General features: G+C 48.2%; 1 protein-coding gene across 2 annotated transcripts in view; it reads left to right on the forward strand.

The window, feature by feature from the left end:
• LOC133446185 (ras and Rab interactor 2-like) overlaps positions 1–21413 on the forward strand; it is a 29972-nt gene continuing 8559 nt past the window's right edge. For both annotated transcript variants that reach the window (XM_061724150.1, XM_061724239.1), the window contains exons 1-8: positions 1–163; positions 3409–3530; positions 4806–4995; positions 6072–6186; positions 6296–6368; positions 10756–10847; positions 13464–14636; positions 18831–18913. In XM_061724150.1, the coding sequence (XP_061580134.1) occupies positions 59–163; positions 3409–3530; positions 4806–4995; positions 6072–6186; positions 6296–6368; positions 10756–10847; positions 13464–14636; positions 18831–18913 (1953 nt within the window). In that variant the 5' untranslated portion in view covers positions 1–58. The remainder of the gene's footprint in view (positions 164–3408; positions 3531–4805; positions 4996–6071; positions 6187–6295; positions 6369–10755; positions 10848–13463; positions 14637–18830; positions 18914–21413) is intronic.

Below are 21413 nucleotides of genomic sequence, written 5' to 3' on the forward strand. Positions count from 1 at the left end.
TCCGGTCTCCAGCGACGCCGTCCCAGAACCACCAGGGTCCCCAGGATGGGGGGACGCCATGGAACCCCGAGACCAGGACCTGGACCTGGACCTGGACCGGGACCGGGACCTGGACCTGCACCCCCCCTGCGGTCTCACCAACCGGAGCGGCAGCTTCTTTAAGGTCAGGACCGGGTTTGAGGGTGAGGGGGTTTCTAGGGGGTCCGGGTCCAGATCCTAGTGGACCGTCTTCTCCTGGGGGGACCGTGAACCGGAGCTGGAACCCGGACCTGGAGGAGGACCCGGGTTCCGGTTCCCCCGGTTCATCTGGTCCTCGATTCTCCCTTGAGACAACCAAACAAACCGGGTCGCTGGTTTGTCCTGGTCCAGCTGGTCCAGGTCCTGGTCCTGGTTCTGGTCCAGCTGGTGCAGGACTGTGTGGATCTGGCTCCCCCCAGTGGTCCAACTGTGGAACTGCAGGTCTCAATATCAGACCTGGGGCCTCATTTATCAACCGTTCGTAAAGTGTGTGTAAGAACATTCCCACGCAAAGAATGAAATTTATCAACATGTACCTGTACCTGTACTTGTACTTGTACTTGTACCTGTACAAGTACAGTACTTAATGAGTACTGTACAGGTACATGTACCTGAGGATCTGACCGGTCCAAACGGGTTCTGGACCCTCCAGAATCCTCGTTGGCTACAGAAGAACCCCTTAGTTCCAGCTCGTCTTTCACCTCCAACCGGGCCAGAACCGACCCGTCTGAGCCCGGTCTGGTCCGGAGGACAGAACCGGGTCAGAACCGACCCGTCTGAGCCCGGTTTGGTCCGGAGGACAGAACCGGGTCAGAACCGACCCGTCTGAGCCCGGTCTGGCCCGGAGGACAGAACCGGGTCAGAACCGGGTCAGAACCGACCCGTCTGAGCCCGGTTTGGTCCGGAGGACAGAACCGGGTCAGAACCGACCCGTCTGAGCCCGGTCTGGTCCGGAAGACAGAACCGGGTCAGAACCGACCCGTCTGAGCCCGGTCTGGTCCGGAGGACAGAACCGGGTCAGAACCGATCCGTCTGAGCCCGGTCTGGTCCGGAAGACAGAACCGGGTCAGAACCGACCCGTCTGAGCCCGGTCTGGTCCGGAGGACAGAACCGGGTCGGAACCGACCCGTCTGAGCCCGGTCTGGTCCGGAGGACAGAACCGGGTCAGAACCGACCCGTTTAAGCCCGGTTTGGTCCGGAGGACAGAACCGGGTCAGAACCGACCCGTCTGAGCCCGGTCTGGCCCGGAGGACAGAACCGGGTCAGAACCGGGTCAGAACCGACCCGTTTAAGCCCGGTCTGGTCCGGAGGACAGAACCGGGTCAGAACCGACCCGTCTGAGCCCGGTCTGGTCCGGAAGACAGAACCGGGTCAGAACCGACCCGTCTGAGCCCGGTCTGGTCCGGAGGACAGAACCGGGTCAGAACCGACCCGTCTGAGCCCGGTCTGGTCCGGAGGACAGAACCGGGTCGGAACCGACCCGTCTGAGCCCGGTCTGGTCCGGAGGACAGAACCGGGTCGGAACCGACCCGTCTGAGCCCGGTCTGGTCCGGAGGACAGAACCGGGTCAGAACCGACCCGTTTAAGCCCGGTTTGGTCCGGAGGACAGAACCGGGTCAGAACCGACCCGTCTGAGCCCGGTCTGGCCCGGAGGACAGAACCGGGTCAGAACCGGGTCAGAACCGACCCGTTTAAGCCCGGTCTGGTCCGGAGGACAGAACCGGGTCAGAACCGACCCGTCTGAGCCCGGTCTGGTCCGGAGGACAGAACCGGGTCAGAACCGACCCGTCTGAGCCCGGTCTGGTCCGGAGGACAGAACCGGGTCAGAACCGACCCGTTTAAGCCCGGTCTGGTCCGGAGGACAGAACCGGGTCAGAACCGACCCGTCTGAGCCCGGTTTGGTCCGGAGGACAGAACCGGGTCAGAACCGACCCGTCTGAGCCCGGTCTGGCCCGGAGGACAGAACCGGGTCAGAACCGACCCGTCTGAGCCCGGTCTGGTCCGGAGGTCAGAACCGGGTCGGAACCGACCCGTCTGAGCCCGGTCTGGCCCGGAGGACAGAACCGGGTCAGAACCGACCCGTTTAAGCCCGGTTTGGTCCGGAGGACAGAACTATTTTAATCCTGACCTTGTAATTAACCTGATAGTTACCATGTTTTACCTGGTAATCCAGGTACTTACCTTGTAGTTTCTTGCCCAGTAATTCTATTTCCTAAGTATTTACCCAATAGGTACAGAAATAATTACCTGGCTTTTACTCAGTAATTAAAGCGTAACTGGACTGTAAAAGAAAGCATGTGTTGTTTCCATAATATTACCTGGTACTTGTAGATCATAATTATAAAGATTTGAACCGGGTCAGAATCCTGAAAGTAAAAGAGACGTTAGTCGTGTTGTTATTTCCTGCTGAGTTTCTGTTTCTGTGATTGTTTCTTCCCCCGTCAGCAGTTTGTTTTTATTCCACAGCTGTTTTTCTCTCAGTGACTCAGAATGTTTCCAGGGAAGTTCTGGTTCTGGTTCTGGTTCTGTTGCCGCCGGCTTTGTTTTGACTGCAGAGCAACGAGAAACGCAGAGTCGGCAGGATTAAAATAGTGTTTAAAATACTATATATAATACATAATAAACATAAATATATATATATATATTTATATATATATATATATATATATATATATATATATATATATATATATATATATATATATATATATATATATATATATATATATATATATATACATTGTCCCCATAACTTAAAGAAACTGTGGGGACAGCAGGCAGGTGGAAGCAGCAGCGGGATGACCAGAGGGGATGGGGGGACCGGGAACACAGGCCAGCAGCAGCTCCTGAGGCTCCGGCCTGCAAACATGCACAAAAGAGAAAAAAGGGGGGCCGGCACAAGAAACTACAGGAACGATGGACAAAAATGAGATATTTATAATAAATAAAAATGGAAATGGATACATTTAATACAGAAATCAGGATTATTGTTATCAAAGCGATGGAACAGAGTAATGTATGTGAGAATAATTCAGTTACATTTTAATAGTTTCAATCTGGTGTTGATAGACTGATGTTGTGCATCATGACAAACTGGTCCTGGTCCTGGTCCAGGTCCTGGTCCTGGTCCTGGTCCTGGTCCTAGTCCTGGTCCTGGTCCTGGTCCTGGTCCTGGTCCTGGACCAGGACCTGGTCCTGGTCCTGGTCCAGGACCTGGTCCTGGTCCAGGTCTAGTCCTGGGTTTCAGGGTGTCCAGTTTCCTGTCTGGAGGAAGTGAAGCTGCTCAGGAAACGTGACTCACTTCCTGCTCCAGATCCAGAGCTTGAGCAACAGAGACGCCGCCGGCTCCTCGTTCTTCTTCTTCACTCGTTTCTCCGTCTGTTCCTGCAGCTCATCGACTCGTTCGCCCTGGAGATCGGGGAGCTGAAGAAGGAGATGGTCCAGGACCCGGACCAGGACCAGGACCAGGACCAGGACCAGGACCAGGACCAGGAGCCCAGGGGGGCACCGGGGTAGGTCTGCACACCCACCGGGTCCAGGTCTGGATCAGGACTTGATCAGGTCTAGACTCATCTCAGGAAAGACTGAACGAGATCTGAACGTGATCGTAAACAACACAAAGATTTCTTTATTTATGATTAATTTGTTTATGATTCATTTATTTATGATTTATTAATGCTATATTTTTTTATTCATGACTTATTTATTGATGATTTACTTGTGTATTTATTTATAATTGATCTATTTATGATATATTTGATTTATTTAATTTATATTATGACTTATTTATTGATTGATTTATGATTTATTTATGTATTTTATTTATTTATTTTTTACTTATTTACCGTATTGTCCTGAATATAAGACAGTGTTTTTTGCATTGAAATCAGACTGAAAAAGTGGGGGTCGTCTTACATTCGGGGTCTAGACGTTATACCCATTTACAACACTAGATGGCGCCAGATATCTTTAAAGCCAATGCTGAACTAAACTCCCCAGGCCAAAGGAACCCCTGTCACGAAGAAGAAAAATAAAAAATAGTATAAGAAAGAAAAGAGAAGGAAATAAGAGAAGAGATAACAGAAAGTGGAGACAATCTGGAGAAAAGTGGGTGGAAGTTCTGCAGGTGAACCGGCAGCTGAGGAGAAGTTATGATGCAAACTTCAAGATAATGATTTAATGAGGCTAAATAACAAGCTTTTTCTCTCCAACATATAGTTATAATCATTTGTTTCAGATGTACTGTCATTATTTTCTGTATAAAAATTGAATTTGGTGTTCAAAAAGTCTTTCTTCAAACTTGAGTCTTGAAAAAGAGGGTCGTCTTATAATCGGGACAATACGGTATGATTTATTTATTTATTTATTGATTGATTTATTTATGACCAGAGGGGTGGGGGCCGCAGGCAGGTGGAAGCAGCATCATGATGACCGGGGGGTGGGGGGGGGGGGGGGGGGGGGGGGGGGGGGGGGGCGGTGGTGGCTGGCCAGTATTGATGAGCTAGTCATTATTGATGAGCTGATCATCAGATGTTTTGATCTTCTCTTGTGTGTTAACACAAGGCCAAGCAGGAAAGACGTCAGCAACAAACCTAGCGAAGGAGTTAATGCTCTTAAATCTGGTCTGATCCAATCAGAGATCAGGAATCTGCAGGAAACCAGGACGAGGATCCTCAAATCCTGGGGGTGTTAGGGGGAACTGAGAGTTCTGCCGGGTCCGGGTCGTTACGGGTCCGGGTCGGTACGGTTCCATGTGGTTCTGATCCGGTTTCCCCCCCCTCTTCCAGGCTGGACGGGGACGTGTACCTGCGGGACCCGCTGGACCCCCTGGTCGGCGGTGAAAGGGATTCTGGGTACGACTCCCTGAGGAGGAGGATGAGCGTGATGGACCGGCTGACCCGGACCCACCCGGTCTGGCTGCTGCTGGCGCTGGGGGACGAGGAGGCGGGCCGGATCCTGCTGGGCCAGCCCAAGGGGGTAGGTAGAGTCACCGTTAACCTGACCGGGCCGTCGCCCTGACCGGACCATTACCCTGACCGGGCCGTTACCCTGACCGTTACCCTGACCGGGCCGTTACCCTGACCGTTACCCTGACCGTTACCCTGACCGGGCCGTTACCCTGACCGGGCCGTTACCCTAACCGGGCCGTTACCCTGGCCGTTACCCTGACCGGGCCGTTACCCTGACCGGGCCGTTACCCTGACCGGGCCGTTACCCTGACCGGGCCGTTACCCTGACCGGGCCGTTACCCTGCCCCTCTCACTCCCACACTGCAGGATCCGGTGTTTTGCATTCAGAGATGCTCTTCTCCACCGGCAGTGGAGGCTGCACCATGTACAAAAGAGAAGAAAGAGAAGAGAAGGGAGGAGAAGGGGGGCCGGCACAAGAAACTACAGGAGCGACTCTAACACACTAGAGTTTACACTACCTAGAGATTTACCAACACCAGCTAGAGGTTTACTAAACACTAACTATAGGCTTTACTAAACAGAAAGGTTTTAAGTTTAGTTTTAAAGGTGGAGGTGGTGTCAGCCTCCTTAACCCAGATTGGAAGTTGGTTCCATAGTAATGTCCAGACCCCCCAGACCCGGTCCTGGTCCAGGTCCAGGTCCTGGTCCAGGTCCCCCCCCCCCCCCTAACCCTCTCCTCCCCCAGGTGTTCCTGGTCCTGGTCCTGGTCCAGGTCCTGGTCCTGGTCCAGGTCCAGGTCCTGGTCCTGGTCCAGGTCCAGGTCCTGGTCCTGGTCCAGGTCCAGGTCCCGGTCCTAACCCTCTCCTCCCCCCAGGTGGTCCTGGTCCAGACCCGGTCCAGGTCCTGGACCAGGTCCAGACCCCCCCTAACCGTCTCCTCCCCCCAGGTCTTCCTGGTCCTGGTCCTGGTGCTGGTCTTGGTCCTGGTCCAGGTCCCCCCTAGACCCGGTCCTGGTCCAGGTCTAACCCTCTCCTCCCCCAGGTCTTCCTGGTCCTGACCCGGTCCAGGTCCTGGTCCAGGTCCTGGTCCAGGTCCCCCCTAGACCTGGTCCAGGTCCCGGTCCTAACCGTCTCCTCCCTCCAGGTCTTCCTGGTCCGGAGGTCTTCAGTTCTGCAGAAGAAGGTTCTGTCGGTTCATCTGGACCAGAACCCGCCGGGAACTCCCATCAGCCACTTCCCCATCCGGGAGAGTCAGTACAGTAAGTGGACCCGGTTCTGGTTTGACCAGTTCTGACCCGGTTCTGACCCGGTTCTGGTTTGGACCAGTTCTGACCCGGTTCTCACCCGGTTGTCCTGGTTCTGTTCCAGCGTTCTCCGTGGAAGGATCCGGGATCAGCTTCGCCGACTTGTTCCGCCTGGTGGCGTTTTACTGCATCAGCAGGTAAGCCCCGCCCCCTGGTTGGTTAGCCCCGCCCCCGGCCTGTTAGCCCCGCCCCCTAGAAAAATGGAGAAACATATTTTCTCATCAATTACCGGGTAATATTATGGAAACAACACACGCTTTCTTTTACAGTCCAGTTTCACTTTAATTACTGAGTAAAATCCAGGTAAAAATGTCTGTACTTATTGGGTAAATACTTAGGAAATAGAATTACTGGGCAAGTAACTACAAGGTAAGTACCTGGATTACCAGGTAAAACATGGTAACTATCAGGTTAATTACAAGGTCAATAGAGTCATTTACACCCTCGGGGGTTCATGCACCAATCCATTGATAATACATTAATCAATAATGAATGGGTAAATACCCGGTAGTTATCCATGAAATGTAGAGTAAATACAAGGTAACTACATGGTCATTGAAGTGTAATTAGCTGGTAACTACCTCAAATATAGGTTATCATTTCCTGGTAGTTTGCAGAAAAATACTAAGTAATTACCTGGTACTTACTTAGAAATAATTCATGTAATTCCAGAGTAATTACATGGTAAATTGACTGGTAGTTACCAATATTAACCTAGTAAATACCTGTAATTTCCCTCATAGTTCCATCTAATGTCTTTGTAATTACCTAGTAATGTTTAGTTTAAACAACCAGGTATTTACCATGTAATTACATGATAAATACACATAATTACATGAAAATACATATTACCTAGTACCTACTTGGTAAATTACCCGGTAGTTACCATGTAATTACCATGTAAATACAAGGTACTACTAGGCAATTACAGTGTAATTACCATGGTATTACCTGGTTATTACTGTACTGTAAAAGAAAGGGTTACCAATATAACATGAATTACTCCTATGTGGGATCAATAAAGTTCTTATTTTTGCCATCTGAGAAAACTAAACATATTATATTTGGTGCCTAACTGTTTCCCAAGTATATTAGTGCGTGTGTGAATGAATAAATGAGACGTAAAACGTACATTTCTTTGTAGAAAGGTGCTTTATGAAAATAAGTCCATTTACTTGTATTAGTTTACAGTCTTGAACATCCAATATGGCGGATGTTGATGTACGGCTCAGCGCTCGATGGGGCGGATAAGTTTGTATGTCTATGCCGGCTCCAACTCTCACTTCCTGTTTGGCTGCGCGCCAGCAGCCCAGACAGGAAGTGACAGGAAGTGACAGGAAGTGCAGGTCCAGCTCGTCCTGGCCAGGGTTGAGTTTCGTTTCTGCGTTTCCGTGGAAACGGATCGGTATCACTTCTCCGGGAGCCGGACCCACAGTGCGTCAGAAATTCCATCCCTCCTCCCTAAACAATCCGAAACACTAGTACCATTAGTACTCCAGAATGAGTATGGATAGTATGTACTATCCATACTCTATAGTATGTACTATCCATACTCAATAGTATGTACTATCCATACTCAGTAGTATGTACTATCCATACTCAATAGTATGTACTATCCATACTCAGTAGTATGTACTATCCATACTCACTAGTATGTACTATCCATACTCATTAGTATGTACTATCCATACTCAATAGTATGTACTATCCATACTCAATAGTATGTACTATCCATACTCAGTAGTATGTACTATCCATACTCAATAGTGTGTACTATCCATACTCAATAGTGTGTACTATCCATACTCATTAGTATGTACTATCCATACTCAGTAGTATGTACTATCCATACTCAGTAGTATGTACTATCCATACTCAGTAGTATGTACTATCCATACTCAATAGTATGTACTATCCATACTCAATAGTATGTACTATCCATACTCAGTAGTATGTACTATCCATACTCAGTAGTATGTACTATCCATACTCAGTAGTATGTACTATCCATACTCAGTAGTATGTACTATCCATACTCAATAGTGTGTTCTATCCATACTCATTCTGGAGAAATGTATTAGTGTGGATTGATGGACACTACCCGAGCAGAAACTTTCCGTATATGTCATAAGTATAATATTAAGTACCGTATTGTCCCGGATATAAGACAGTGTTTTTTTAGTTAAAAATAATGTAAAAACTGGGGTGGTCTCATAAACAGGGTTTAACCAGAGACACATGCTGGTGTCCAACAGCAGAGGGCGCCAGTTATCTGTAAAGCAAGTGACCCCGCCATGACTCAGCTGTCAATCACAGCTCAACTGCAGTGACAAGGGATGAGAAATGGAGACACGGTGATCGTCCGGAGCAAAGTGGATCAAAAGTTGGTCAGGTTAGCAGACAGCTGAGGCGGAGTTATGACGCTAATTTTAAGATAATGGTAGTCAATGCAGCAGAGACGTTAAACAACTGTCAGGCAGCCATGAAATATGGGCTAACGGAGTGTAACGTCCGAAGATGGCGCACCGTAAAAGAAAAAAAAAGCTTATCGTGGTCCTCAAAGCAGCCGCTTCCACGAGATTGACCAGAGAGTGTGTGAGTTTGTTATTGAAAAACGTAACGAAGGCATGCCCATTACCAGAGCCATCATACAGGTGAAGGCCTTGGAAATTGCCAAACAGCTAAACATTCCCACCACCGAGTTTAAAGCCAGCATGGGCTGGTGTAGAAGGATGATGCGCCGTAACGGCCTGGCATTACGGTGCAGAACCAGCCTCGCCCTCAGACTTTGGTGAGAAGCTGCTGTCTTTTCAGCGCTATGTGATTGGCCTAAGGAAAAAACACTCCTACCCCCTGGATCAGATTGACAATGCCGACCAAACCCCCGTGTTTTTTGACATGCCCACACCTGTGAGAAGTCTATTATTGTGAAGACAGCTGGAAGTGAAAAGAGTGGCGTCACTGTCATGCTGGCGTGGACAAAGCTGCCCCCGTGTGTGATTTTAAAACGCAAAACTGTGCCGAAAGAGGCGATGCCTGCTGGCATTGTGGTGCGTGCCCAGGAAAAGGGCTGGATGGAAACGGAACTTGTGGTGGGCTGGTTGAAAGTGGTGTGGGGAGCACGGCGCGGGGCTCTCAGAAGAAAGAGAAACATGCTCGTCTTGGATGCCTTACGCGGACACCGGACTGATTCTGTCAAAACTCAGGTGAGGAAGATGAACGGCGACCTAGTCATCACACCAGGGGGGATGACAAGCCAACTACAGTGTTGGATGTGGTGGTTAACCAGCCATTTAAGGATAATCTACACAGAGTGGCTCCTGTCCAGTGATCACGCACTCACACCGTCTGGAAACATTCAAAAGGACCGCTGTACGTTGGCTTTGCGAATGGATCCTCCAGGCATGGGATGCAGTTTCACCTGCATCATCAGGGGATTTAAAAAATGCTGCATATCCGATGCATTGGACGGCAGCGAGGATGAGGTTCTGTGGGAGGAGACAGTGGGACCGGGAGGGACAGTGGGACCGGGAGGGACATCTGTGAGTAAAACTCTCATGTAGACTGATATCTCATGAGCCAAGTTGGGACAGTTTGCATTCTACTTGGACTGTTGCAATACCATTCTACATTAAATCTGTTTTTATTGTAGTGGTCTTTATTTTAATACTGTTACATTTAGTATTGTTTACTTGCACATCTGTTTCATTGCAATATTGTGTTTTCTATTAAGCTGCTTGAAAAGTTGACCTCACTGTGATAGTTGATGAATGATGAATTAGCAGTTTTTACTTTCTAAAATGCTAAGTGAGTTGTTTGTTTACACTTAGGAATTGCATTTAACGTACAGTATAACTTGTTTTAAAGGTTTTGAAAACATGGTTGTATTTATAGGCAAAAAAAGAAAGAGTCAATAATTATTCTTTCAATCATTTTCTAATAATTTCAATAAAAAATTGTTTCTTTAAAAAAACAATATTTGGTTATGAAAGAGTCTTTTTCTGAAGATAAGTCTTGAAAATGGTAATGGTAACATGGTAACAACTCCCCCTCCCAACGGTAGGAAGTGCTGCTGTTACCATGGTAACAACTCCCCCTCCCAACGGTAGGAAGTGCTGCTGTTACCATGGTAACAACTCCCCCTCCCAACGGTAGGAAGTGCTGCTGTTACCATGGTAACAACTCCCCCTCCCAACGGTAGGAAGTGCTGCTGTTACCATGGTAACAACTCCCGTCCCAACAGCAGGAAGTAGTACGTCTGAATTAATGCTACTACTGATATTTACTCTAAAGTGTGCCCAACTTAAGTATACTTTTTAGTACGGCATCGTACTAGCTAGACCTAGCTAGACCTAGCTAGGTCTAGCTAGGTCTAGCTAGTACGGCATCGTACTAGCTAGGTCTAGCTAGGTCTAGTTGGGTCCAGCAGGTCCAGGTCCAGCAGGTCCTGGTCCTGGTCCAGCAGGTCCTGGTCCAGCAGGTCCTGCAGGTCCAGGTCTAACCCCGCCCTCCTTGCCCCCCCAGAGACATCCTGCCGGCGACACTCCGACTCCCAGAAGCCATTGCGTCGGCCAAGACCCAGAAAGACCTGGAGGAGGTGGCTCAGCTGGGACCAGGTATTGATCAGTTCATCAGTTTTGATCAGTTCATCAGTATTGATCAGTTCATCAGTATTGATCAGTTCATCAGTATTGACCGAGAGTGGAGAGCTCTGCCAGGAACATAAGGCACTATCAGGTCTTGCAAATATTGGCGTTTTTGGCTTTATATGCAAGTAATACAATTTTAAATTGGATTCTGAATTTTACGGGTAGATCTTTTTTTTTTTTTTTTAAATCTCATCACATTTAAGACAAGACTCAAAAACAACAATTTTCACCTGTTTCAAGTAGATTTTCACTTGAAATAAGTAGAAAAATCTGCCAGTGGAACAAGCTTTTTTTGCTTGTAATAAGAAGATAAATCTTGTTCCACAGGCAGATTTTTCTACTTATTTCAAGTGAAAATTTACTTGAAACAGGTGAAAATTGTCAAATAAGTTATTTTTCTGGTAATGACTCTTGTTTTAAGTGTAATGAGATTATTTGACTAAAAATGAGACATTTTAACTAGAAATAAGACAAATATTCCTGGTAAGATGTAGAGTTTTTACAGTGAGCGAGACTGCATTGTAAGAAGTTCCAGTTTTCTTGACCACACAGATCAGATACATAAACTTCTGTGATGAGTATTTGCTGGACGTGTTGATTGATACTCTAGTTAATTATGTGACTCGTAACCTTTCCGTACTTTAGTAAGACTGAACTGACGCCACTGGTTCCTGGTGTAACTCGACTCCTGGGTCTGAAACAGTTAAACTTTTCCATTTCTGCTGCGGTGAGTCATCAGGAAGGGGGCGGGGCCTCGGTGAGTCATCAGGAGGGGGCGGGGCCTCCATGAGGGGGCGTGGCCTCGGTCGCCACGGAGACCTGATGACATCACTCCCGTGGGCGTCGGCCTGTTGAGTCTCTGTTTTCAGAGTTTGTTCAGTGAATGAGAGGGAAGGGGGGCGGGACCGGGTCCAGGTCCAGCCTGAGGGGGAGGGAGTGGCCTGAGGGGGGCAGGACCTGGACCGGGTCCAGGGGCTGGACCAGGTCCAGGTCCTGCCCCCCCCCCAGGCCACTCCCTCCCCCTGAGAGAAAAAACTCCGTCTCAGTCTCAGTCTGGATCAACGAGGAGTCAGAGACCGGATCCTCTTCTCTCTCTGGAGGTACGTGGACCTGGACCTGGACCGGTCTGGATCTGGAACCAGGACCGGGTCCTGTACCGGGTCCTGTACCGGGTCCAGAAACAGGGACCGGGTCCGGGGTTGTGGACTAGATCTGCCGGATCCTTTATGTCCTTTATGCTGTTTGTCTGTATCGGATCTGGATCTGGACCAGGACCTAGACCTGGACCAGGATTGGGACCCTGGATCTGGACCAGGACCTAGACCTGGACCAGGATTGGGACCCTGGATCTGGACCAGGACCAGGACTAGGATCTAGACCAGGACTCTCTCTTACAGCAGGACTAAACCCGGCCAGGATTCTGTTCCCGTAAACACCTGATCCCTGAGAAACCAAAGTCCCCGCTTCAGTTTTTCACTTCCTGCAGGTCCTGGTCCTGGTCCAGTTCTGGTTCAGTCCTGGTTCAGTTCTGGTTCAGTCCTGGTTCAGTTCTCACCAGACCAGACATGGAGTTCCCCGTTAGGGTCCGGCAAAACCCCCTCTGTGTTGGTAGGGGGACCGAAGGTCTGGATCTGGACCCTGGTGGTCTCCTCAGGTCTGGATCTGGACCCTGGTGGTCTCCTCAGGTCTGGATCTGGACCCTGGTGGTCTCCTCAGGTCTGGATCTGGACCCTGGTGGTCTCATCAGGTCTGGATCTGGACCCTGGTGGTCTCATCAGGTCTGGATCTGGACCCTGGGGGTCTCATCAGGTCTGGATCTGGACCCTGGGGGTCTCATCAGGTCTGGATCTGGACCCTGGTGAATATAATCGGGCGAGGGAACGAGCAGCAGAAAGACCGGAATTAATTTAAAGAGGAATGAGTGTATTTTAAAAAAAATGTAATGTTTTATTTTAAATTTTTTAAAATTTTTGTATTTATTTAATTTATTCATTTATTTATTTATTATTATTTTTCTTTGAATGAGTGAATATGATCATATATCCGGATTTAAAATCAGAATAAACCAGTCACTAACGGACCCTTGCTAACGGACCCATGCTAACGGACCCTTGCTAACAGCCCCTTGCTAACAGCCCCTTGCTAACGGACCCTTGCTAACGGACCCTTGCTAACAGCCCCTTGCTAACGGACCCTTGCTAACGGACCCTTGCTAACAGCCCCTTGCTAACGGACCCTTGCTAACGGACCCTTGCTAACGGACCCTTGCTAACGGACCCTTGCTAACAGCCCCTTGCTAACAGACCCTTGCTAACGGCCCCTTGCTAATGGACCTTTGCTAACGGACCCTTGCTAACAGACCCTTGCTAACGGTTAACGCTAACGGCCCCTGCTAACGGACCCTTGCTAACAGCTCCTTGCTAACGGCCCCCGCTAACGGCCCCCGCTAACGGACCCTTGCTAACAGCTCCTTGCTAACGGACCCTTGCTAACAGCCCCCGCTAACGGCCCCCGCTAACGGACCCTTGCTAACGGTTAAGGCTAACGTCCTCCGCTAACAGCCCTCTCTCTCTTGTGTTTCAGGTTTCTGGGACTCGGCCCTGAGCCGGCAGCAGCCGTCGCCCCCCCGGCCCCGCCGGCCCCTGAGCCGGACCCTGAGCCCCCAGCGGACCGGTTCTGATCGGCCCCGGGGGCCCGGCAGGTCCCAGTGCGACAGCGCCCCCCCCACCCTGCGGCCCCGCCCCCCCCCGTTGGCCCGCGGGCCCCTGTGCTTCATCAACCCGCTGTTCCTGCAGACGCACCGCCAGCCCGGCCCCCCGGATGCTGGTCCGGGGCCGCTAGCAGAGCTAGCCCCGCTAGCCGCTCCCCCCAGCGAGTCCCCCCCCAGACCCCCTCCCCCACCCCGGCCCCCCCCTCCCCGCTCCATGCCCCGCCGCCGGCCGGCTCCGCCCCCTCCCGGAGCCCCGACGACCTCCACGACCTCGGCCCGGCCCAAGAGCACGCCCGAGCCCCAGCCCGCCCCCCCGCGCCGCCGCCCGGCCCCGGCGCGGCCGTCCTCCGGGTCCAGGCCCCCCCCGCGGCCCCGCCGGCCGGACCTGGAGGCGCACCGCTGCCACGTGGCCCTGGACGACGAGACCATCGCCCGCGCGCTGTCGCAGGCGCGGCCCCCGCCCGGCCCCGCGGCCGCCGAGGGCCCGTCCGGGACCGGCCGGCGCCAGCGCCTCAGCGACATGAGCATGTCCACGTCGTCCTCCGACTCCCTGGAGTTCAACTTCCTGCCGCCGCGGCCGGCCGACGACTCCAGCGAGGAGGAAGACGAGGACGAGGAGGACGAGGAGGAGGAGGAGGAGGACTACGGCGTCGGCATGGAGGCCGACCTGGAGACGCGGCTGCGGCCGTCCTTCCGGGCGCGGCAGCGGCGGCGCGTGGCCGTTAGCCTCGGCGGCGGCTCCTTCATCCTGAACCGGGCGCTGCGCGGCCGGCTCAGCAAGGTGGGCGGCATGCTGAGCTCGCTGATGACGCCGGAGCGCCGCGCGGTGCGGCGCGTGGAGGAGCTAGCGCGCGACAAGAGCTCGTACTTCGGCGCGCTGGTGCAGGACTACGTGGGCTTCGTGCAGGAGAACCGCAGCTGCCACCCGTCCGGCGTGGACTTCCTGCAGACGCTGCGGCAGTTCATGACGCAGATGAAGTCGTACCTGCGGCAGAGCTCCGAGCTGGACCCGCCCATCGAGTCGCTCATCCCCGAGGAGCAGATCGGTGAGTGGCTGGGGGCTTATTTTTTTATTATTTGTTTTATTTTATTATTTGTTTTATTTATTTATTTCCTTTTTTCTTTTTTAATTTAATTTTAACTTTTTTTATTGTTTTTTTATTTTATCATTTGTTTTATCTATTTATTTCCTTTTTTCTTTTTTAATTTAATTTTAACTTTTTTTTATTGTTTTTTTATTTTATCATTTGTTTTATTTATTTATTTCCTTTTTTCTTTTTTAATTTAATTTTAACTTTTTTCATTGTTTTCACTTTTTTTAATATGTTTTATTTCAATTATTTAAATTTTTATTTGTATTTTTTAAATTGTTTTTATTTAATTTTTTATTTAATTTTATTATTTTTTATTTTATTTATTTTTATTTTTTTATTTTTATTTATTTTTTTTTTTTATTTATTTTATTTATTTTTTTTTTCTGAATGAGTATACATGTAGTATAAGTAAACATGATCGTGGAATTATTCTATTCGGATTTAAAATCAGAATAAACCAGCCACTTACTTTGGAAGATTTAATTTTAATTCTGAATTAAAGAGACTCAGTATAAGGTGGATGTAGGAGCTGTTGCATCATGGGACGTGGTGTTGAGGTCACAGCTGGTCCGGTTCGTCCGGATGACTTTAGGTTGTAGGAGCCGGCGTTGGACTGTAGTTTCTATTTCGGTCGGTGCGATGAGCCGATGAGGCGATGAGGCGTCGGGTTACGGACGCCAGATGCCCTGATCAGCTGTTCTGGTTCTGGGCCCCGTTTAGTCCGGGTCCCGCTGGACTCAGAGGACGACTGTGGAAATAAAAACAGTTCCTCCAGCGTCCGGGTCGGGTTTCAGCGGCGTTGAAATGTTTACTGCCCCGCCCACTTTGTGATGGCGTTTGTGGTGAAGCTGCTCGTGTCTGTAATTACTACATCTAACTGTGTTGATATCAACGCTCCTTAGTTACTGTTGCTAAGGGGGATGAAGTGGGAATCAGTATCATGAGTACTCTAGAATCAGTATCGCGATACTCTAGAATCAGTATCATGATATTCCAGAATCAGTATCATAATACTCCAGAATCAGTATCATGATACTCCAGAATCAGTATCACGATACTCCAGAATCAGTATCACGATACTCCAGAATCAGTGACGCGATACTCCAGAATCAGTATCATGATATTCCAGAATCAGTATCGTGATACTCCAGAATCAGTATCATGATACTCCAGAATCAGTATCGCGATACTCCAGAATCAGTATCATGATATTCCAGAATCTGTATCGCGATACTCCAGAATCAGTATCGCGATACTCCAGATACTCCAATTTTAAAGAAACTCCATAAAACGGAGCTTGGGACCTTCAGGTTCTTTTGTGGAGCTCAGAGCTACAAATGTCTGTGTTCTGGTCCTGGTCCTGGTCCAGGTTCTGCTGTGGAGCTCAGAGCTACAGATGTCTGAGTTCTGGTCCCTGTGGGACTGATACTCAACAGCCATTGGCTCAGCTGTGCTGGAGGGGCGGATTCTGGAGTATCACGATACTGATTCTGGAGTATCGTGATACTGATTCTGGAGTATCACGATACTGATTCTGGAGTATCGCGATACTGATTCTGGAGTATCATGATACTGATTCTGGAGTATCGCGATACTGATTCTGGAGTATCATGATACTGATTCTGGAGTATCGCGATACTGATTCTGGAGTATCGTGATACTGATTCTGGAGTATCGTGATACTGATTCTGGAGTATCGTGATACTGATTCTGGAGTATCGTGATACTGATTCTGGAGTATTCTTGATATTGATTCTGGAGTATCGCGATACTGATCCTGAAGTATCGCGATACTGATTCTGGAGTATCGTGATACTGATTCTGGAGTATCATGATACTGATTCTGGAGTATCGTGATACTGATTCTGGAGTATCGTGATACTGATTCTGGAGTATCGTGATACTGATTCTGGAGTATCGCGATACTGATTCTGGAGTATCGCGATACTGATTCTGCAGTATCGCGATACTGATTCTGGAGTATCGTGATACTGATTCTGGAGTATCGTGATACTGATTCTGGAGTATCGTGATACTGATTCTGGAGTATCGTGATACTGATTCTGGAGTATTCTTGATATTGATTCTGGAGTATCGCGATACTGATCCTGAAGTATCGCGATACTGATTCTGTAGTATCGCGATACTGATTCTGGAATACTCGTGATACGGATTCTGGATTACTCTTGATACTGATTCTGGAGTATCGCGATACTGATTCTGGAATACTCGCGATACTGATTCTGGTGTTTTGCCACATAGGGGCGCTGTTCAGTTATCAAGAACTATTAATAATTTTATTCAACAATTATTAATAATTAATAAGGTAGATTATTTATCAAATTGAAATATGAAAATGACTTGATTTTGAAGGGGCACCACCTGGGCCGTAACCAGGAAAAATGATAACTTTTAACAGCAGAAATCAGTCTCAGAGATTAGGGATTATTCCACCAGGGGCCTCATTTATAAAGCTTGCTTGCGCACAAAACAGGGCCGGAAAATGCGCAATTAAAAGTTGCATTCCGTATTGAACCAATACTGGGGGGAAGACCAGGACCAGGACCAGGACCAGGACCAGAACCAGGACCAGAACCAGGACCAGAACCAGGACCAGGACCAGGACCAGGACCAGGTCCAGAACCAGGTCCAGAACCAGGACCAGGACCAGGACCGGGCTGGGGGGACCGACAGATCCCTAGTTTGGACTCTGCATGAATATGCAGCGTCTCTGCACTCGTCTCTCGTCCCTCGGCCCTTGTTCTTTGTAAAACCAACAGCGAGTCCTTGTTCCCCGACAGAGAAGTGAATCTTTCTGAGCTCGGATGAACCCGGTCTGGAGGAGGAAGCAGAACCGGGCCGGGCGGAGCACAAAGAGCCGGCGGAGAGGAATCTCTCTCTCTCCTCGGGGGCGTCAGTGTCGTCACAGATTCATCCTCCCACAAACACTCGCTTATTTCTCTTTTCTAAAAAGCAGAAGCGGGTCAGCTGACGAGTGTTTACTCACAGAGCCGACGCTTCAATGGGCCGATTCATCGCTTGAGTCAACGAGAAACCGGTCCAGCGTTTCCCAGCGCTGCTGATTTCAGTGGGTTTGAATGAGCTCATCCTAGTAATCTGAGGTTTTTTACGCCTGCCGGTGTTTGTTCTGCAGAAACGACGCCCACGTTGAACCTCAGACTGGAGTGTTTGCAGAGACTCACACACGCGGGGCTTTAGTTCCCGCCCACGGACGTGTGACTGTACCGGTAATTCAGTCACTTCAGCAAAACATTCATTTACAGAGAAAAACAAAAGAACAAGCGCTCGGTTTAAAAACACTCAGAAATGAGAAGCTTTCCCGAGAAAAGACTCACGACACACTGAGAACCGGCCCAGTTCCCTTCTCTAAGACCACTGCTGATGTCTTTCCCTCCTGGCATTGTTGGTGGTGTATCCAGGTGTTTGTTTCATGTCCCGATGTTTTTGGTGAATCCTGATGTTTTCTGATCCATTTGAAACACTGATGAGTGTGAGACGTGTCTGTGAATCAGTGGAACCTGCAGTCAGGTGTTCCACCGATTCACCTGAAACCTTACTGGCACACCTGTGGGGGGGTGGCAGCGGGGACGCGTACCTGTGAACCGTCCAGGTGTCGGTATTGATTAATTGATTGATTGTTTGACGGCTGCTTTCATTGCTCAACAGACGCTGACGCAGTTTCGGCGGTAAAATGTGACTCATTAATAATAATAATAATAACTTGGATTTACATAGCTCCTTCTAGGCACCCGGAGCGCTTTACAGAAATCATTATTCATCCATACACATTCTCACTGGTGGTGGTAGCTACATTGTAGCCAGCTGCCCTGGGGCAGACTGACAGAAGCGTGGCTGCCATATTGCGCCCTCCGACCACCACCAACATTCATACACATTCACACGGGGCAAGGTGGGTAAGGTGTCTTGCCCAAGGACACTACAACAGCAAACTGGGACAGAGCGGGATTCGAACCGCCGACCTTGCGATCATTGGACGACCCACTCTGCCACCTGAGCTACTGCCGCCCCCATTAGTGAGAATGAAAGTTAGAAACGCCTTGTTTACCTCTGGTATATGTGTGTGTGTGTGTGTGTGTGTGTGTGTGTGTGTGTGTGTCTCCACAGACCAGGTTCTGGAGAAAGCCATGCACAAGTGTGTCCTGAAGCCTCTGAAGAGCGTGATCGAGGCGGCTCTGCACGACTTCCAGGTGACGTAGAACCCAGAGATGCTAGACCCTAAACCTACGTAACCTAGGTTACGTAGGGTTACCTAGGTTGCCCTACCACTGTGTGAAATACCCATCCATATTCGGGGGGTCCCTAACTCGCATTTCTTTTTTGTTTTTTGTTTTTTAAACAGTGTGGCCCTGTACAATAAACCAATACAACCAGCCTACTATAGCCTATGACAAATACACGCACACTTTTAACCATTTTAGATGCACGTTGTTTTACTAACAGGAGGCAAAATTGTGCATTACGATGCAGAATGTTATTTACAAATTAAATCTGATAATTAAAATAAATAAAAGACATTAATTGGCACCACACTGGTGCACTTAATGAATAAATGCCAGGTATAGGACACTGGTGCACGACCAGTGCATTGCAGAAACGAATAAACAAATAAAATAGGCTAATTTATTTTTTTAGATAAATAAAAGAAATACAATGAAAATGAATTGTGCATTCAAATAACAGTAATAACAACAAATGTCACTATCGGAGACGTCCAATCAGTGCACTTAAACAGATCCTCAGCCTGCACAATGTTGACTGGTTATGACTGGTTACAAATCACACTCATAACAGGTCACCACGCAAAATAAAAAAAAAACATGATGGCTCTCAACAGGTGGGTTCACGCAGCTTACACATAAATCACACTCATAACAGGCCATAACGCAAAATAATAATAACAAAAATTAAAAAGAAACATTAGCTCTCAGGTGGGTTCAGGCCATATTAAGCAGGCTGGCCTCTTACCTTAAGTTAAAATACACCAAATGTGCCTTTTCTCTTTTCTTTTTTTTTTTTTTTTTTTTTTTTTTTACCTTGTTTGCACGCATATTAATGGTTAATACCATGCTGGTAAAAACCTAAGGCATATACGGTATATGTGCATTGTTACTATATTTAATATATATACGCATACATACGCATAGACATACATACACATACAAACCCAGTTTTTTTTTTTGTTTTTTTTTGCCGGGGGGGAGGAGGGGTGGGACATTTCTCGACTTCTTGTGCTTTCCGTCCTGGTTTCCATTCCAGGAAGAAGAGAGGCGATGTCCCGCTTTAATCCAGCTTCTGACAAATGGAACCGGGTGGAATTTGTCCAGAGGAGGTCCGTTGAGGTCACAAACAGGAGTGCAGACAGGCTTTCTTTGCGCAACCTGTTGCGCGCCTGGCTGTCCGTGTTATTAACTGCGGAAATGGCTAATTTGCATACATAAAGGTGCAGGACTTGTATTAAACCAATAAAAGTTTTGAATTGTGAATACTTGATATGGCGATCTCTCAGGTCAAAAACAAACAGACTCAAAAACAGTTTTTTCCGCAAAGCCATAATTGCCCTGAACAACATGTGAATTATCTTCGTTACTGTTTTTTAACCGTGCAATACTTCTCCCGGACTCTGTGCAATATTCCACTACATGTGTATATACTATCATCTGTAAATAGAATCTCAGGTCTTCATTATTCAAATGCACCTTAACCTTTTTTATATTTTTTATATTATTTATATTTCTTATATTTCTTATTGTTTGCACTATTGTTCTTATTTGTTTTGCACTGGAGAGATGATGCTGCTTCCAATCTCACTGTACCCAGGTACACTGACAATAAAGTATATTCTATTCTATTCTATTCTATTCTATTCTATTCTATTCTATTCTATTCTATTCTATTAAACATATTTAATTGACCATTAGTGACAATCAAATTATCATATTATATTATATAGCCTAATTTATGTATTTTTTTGACAACATTGAGACCCCCCCCCTAAATTTGGCTTTTGAGTCCTTCAGGGGGGCTCAAGGTTACCCTAGGTTACCCAACCTGAGATCTCGGCGGGTCTTTCAGGACCAGAGTCTCATCCAGTCATCTGGAGATAAAACTGCTCCAAACCGGTTTTTCAGGGCCGGGCCGTTACCCTGGCCGGGCCGTTACCCTGACCGTTACCCTGCCCCTCTCACTCCCACGCTGCAGGTTCCGGTGTTGTGCATTCAGAGATGCATTTCACCACCGGCATGCTGGTGCTGCACCATGTACAAAAGGAGGATTGCTGCACCATGTACAAAAGGAGGATTGCTGCACCATGTACAAAAGAGAAAAGGGGGCCGGCACAAGAAACTACAGGAACGATGGACAAAAACGATAGCTATGAGATATTTATAATAAATAAAAATGGAAATGGAGAAGAGAGGCAGGGAAAAGGAGAGGAGAAGAAGGGTGAGAGGCACCGCCCAGCGGATCATGTCGGTCCCCCCTGCAGCATAAGCCTATAGCAGCATATCTACCACCAAGCTATATTTGAGACTAACTATTATAGTCTTGTTCTATAGCTGCAACTATGACTACTGACTCTAACACACTAGAGTTTACACTACCTAGAGATTTACCAACACCAGCTAGAGGTTTACTAAACACTAACTATAGGCTTTACTAAACAGAAAGGTTTTAAGTTTAGTTTTAAAG

Source organism: Cololabis saira, chromosome 1 (genome assembly GCF_033807715.1).
Source record: "Cololabis saira isolate AMF1-May2022 chromosome 1, fColSai1.1, whole genome shotgun sequence".
In the NCBI taxonomy this organism is placed as follows: Eukaryota; Metazoa; Chordata; class Actinopteri; order Beloniformes; family Belonidae; genus Cololabis; species Cololabis saira.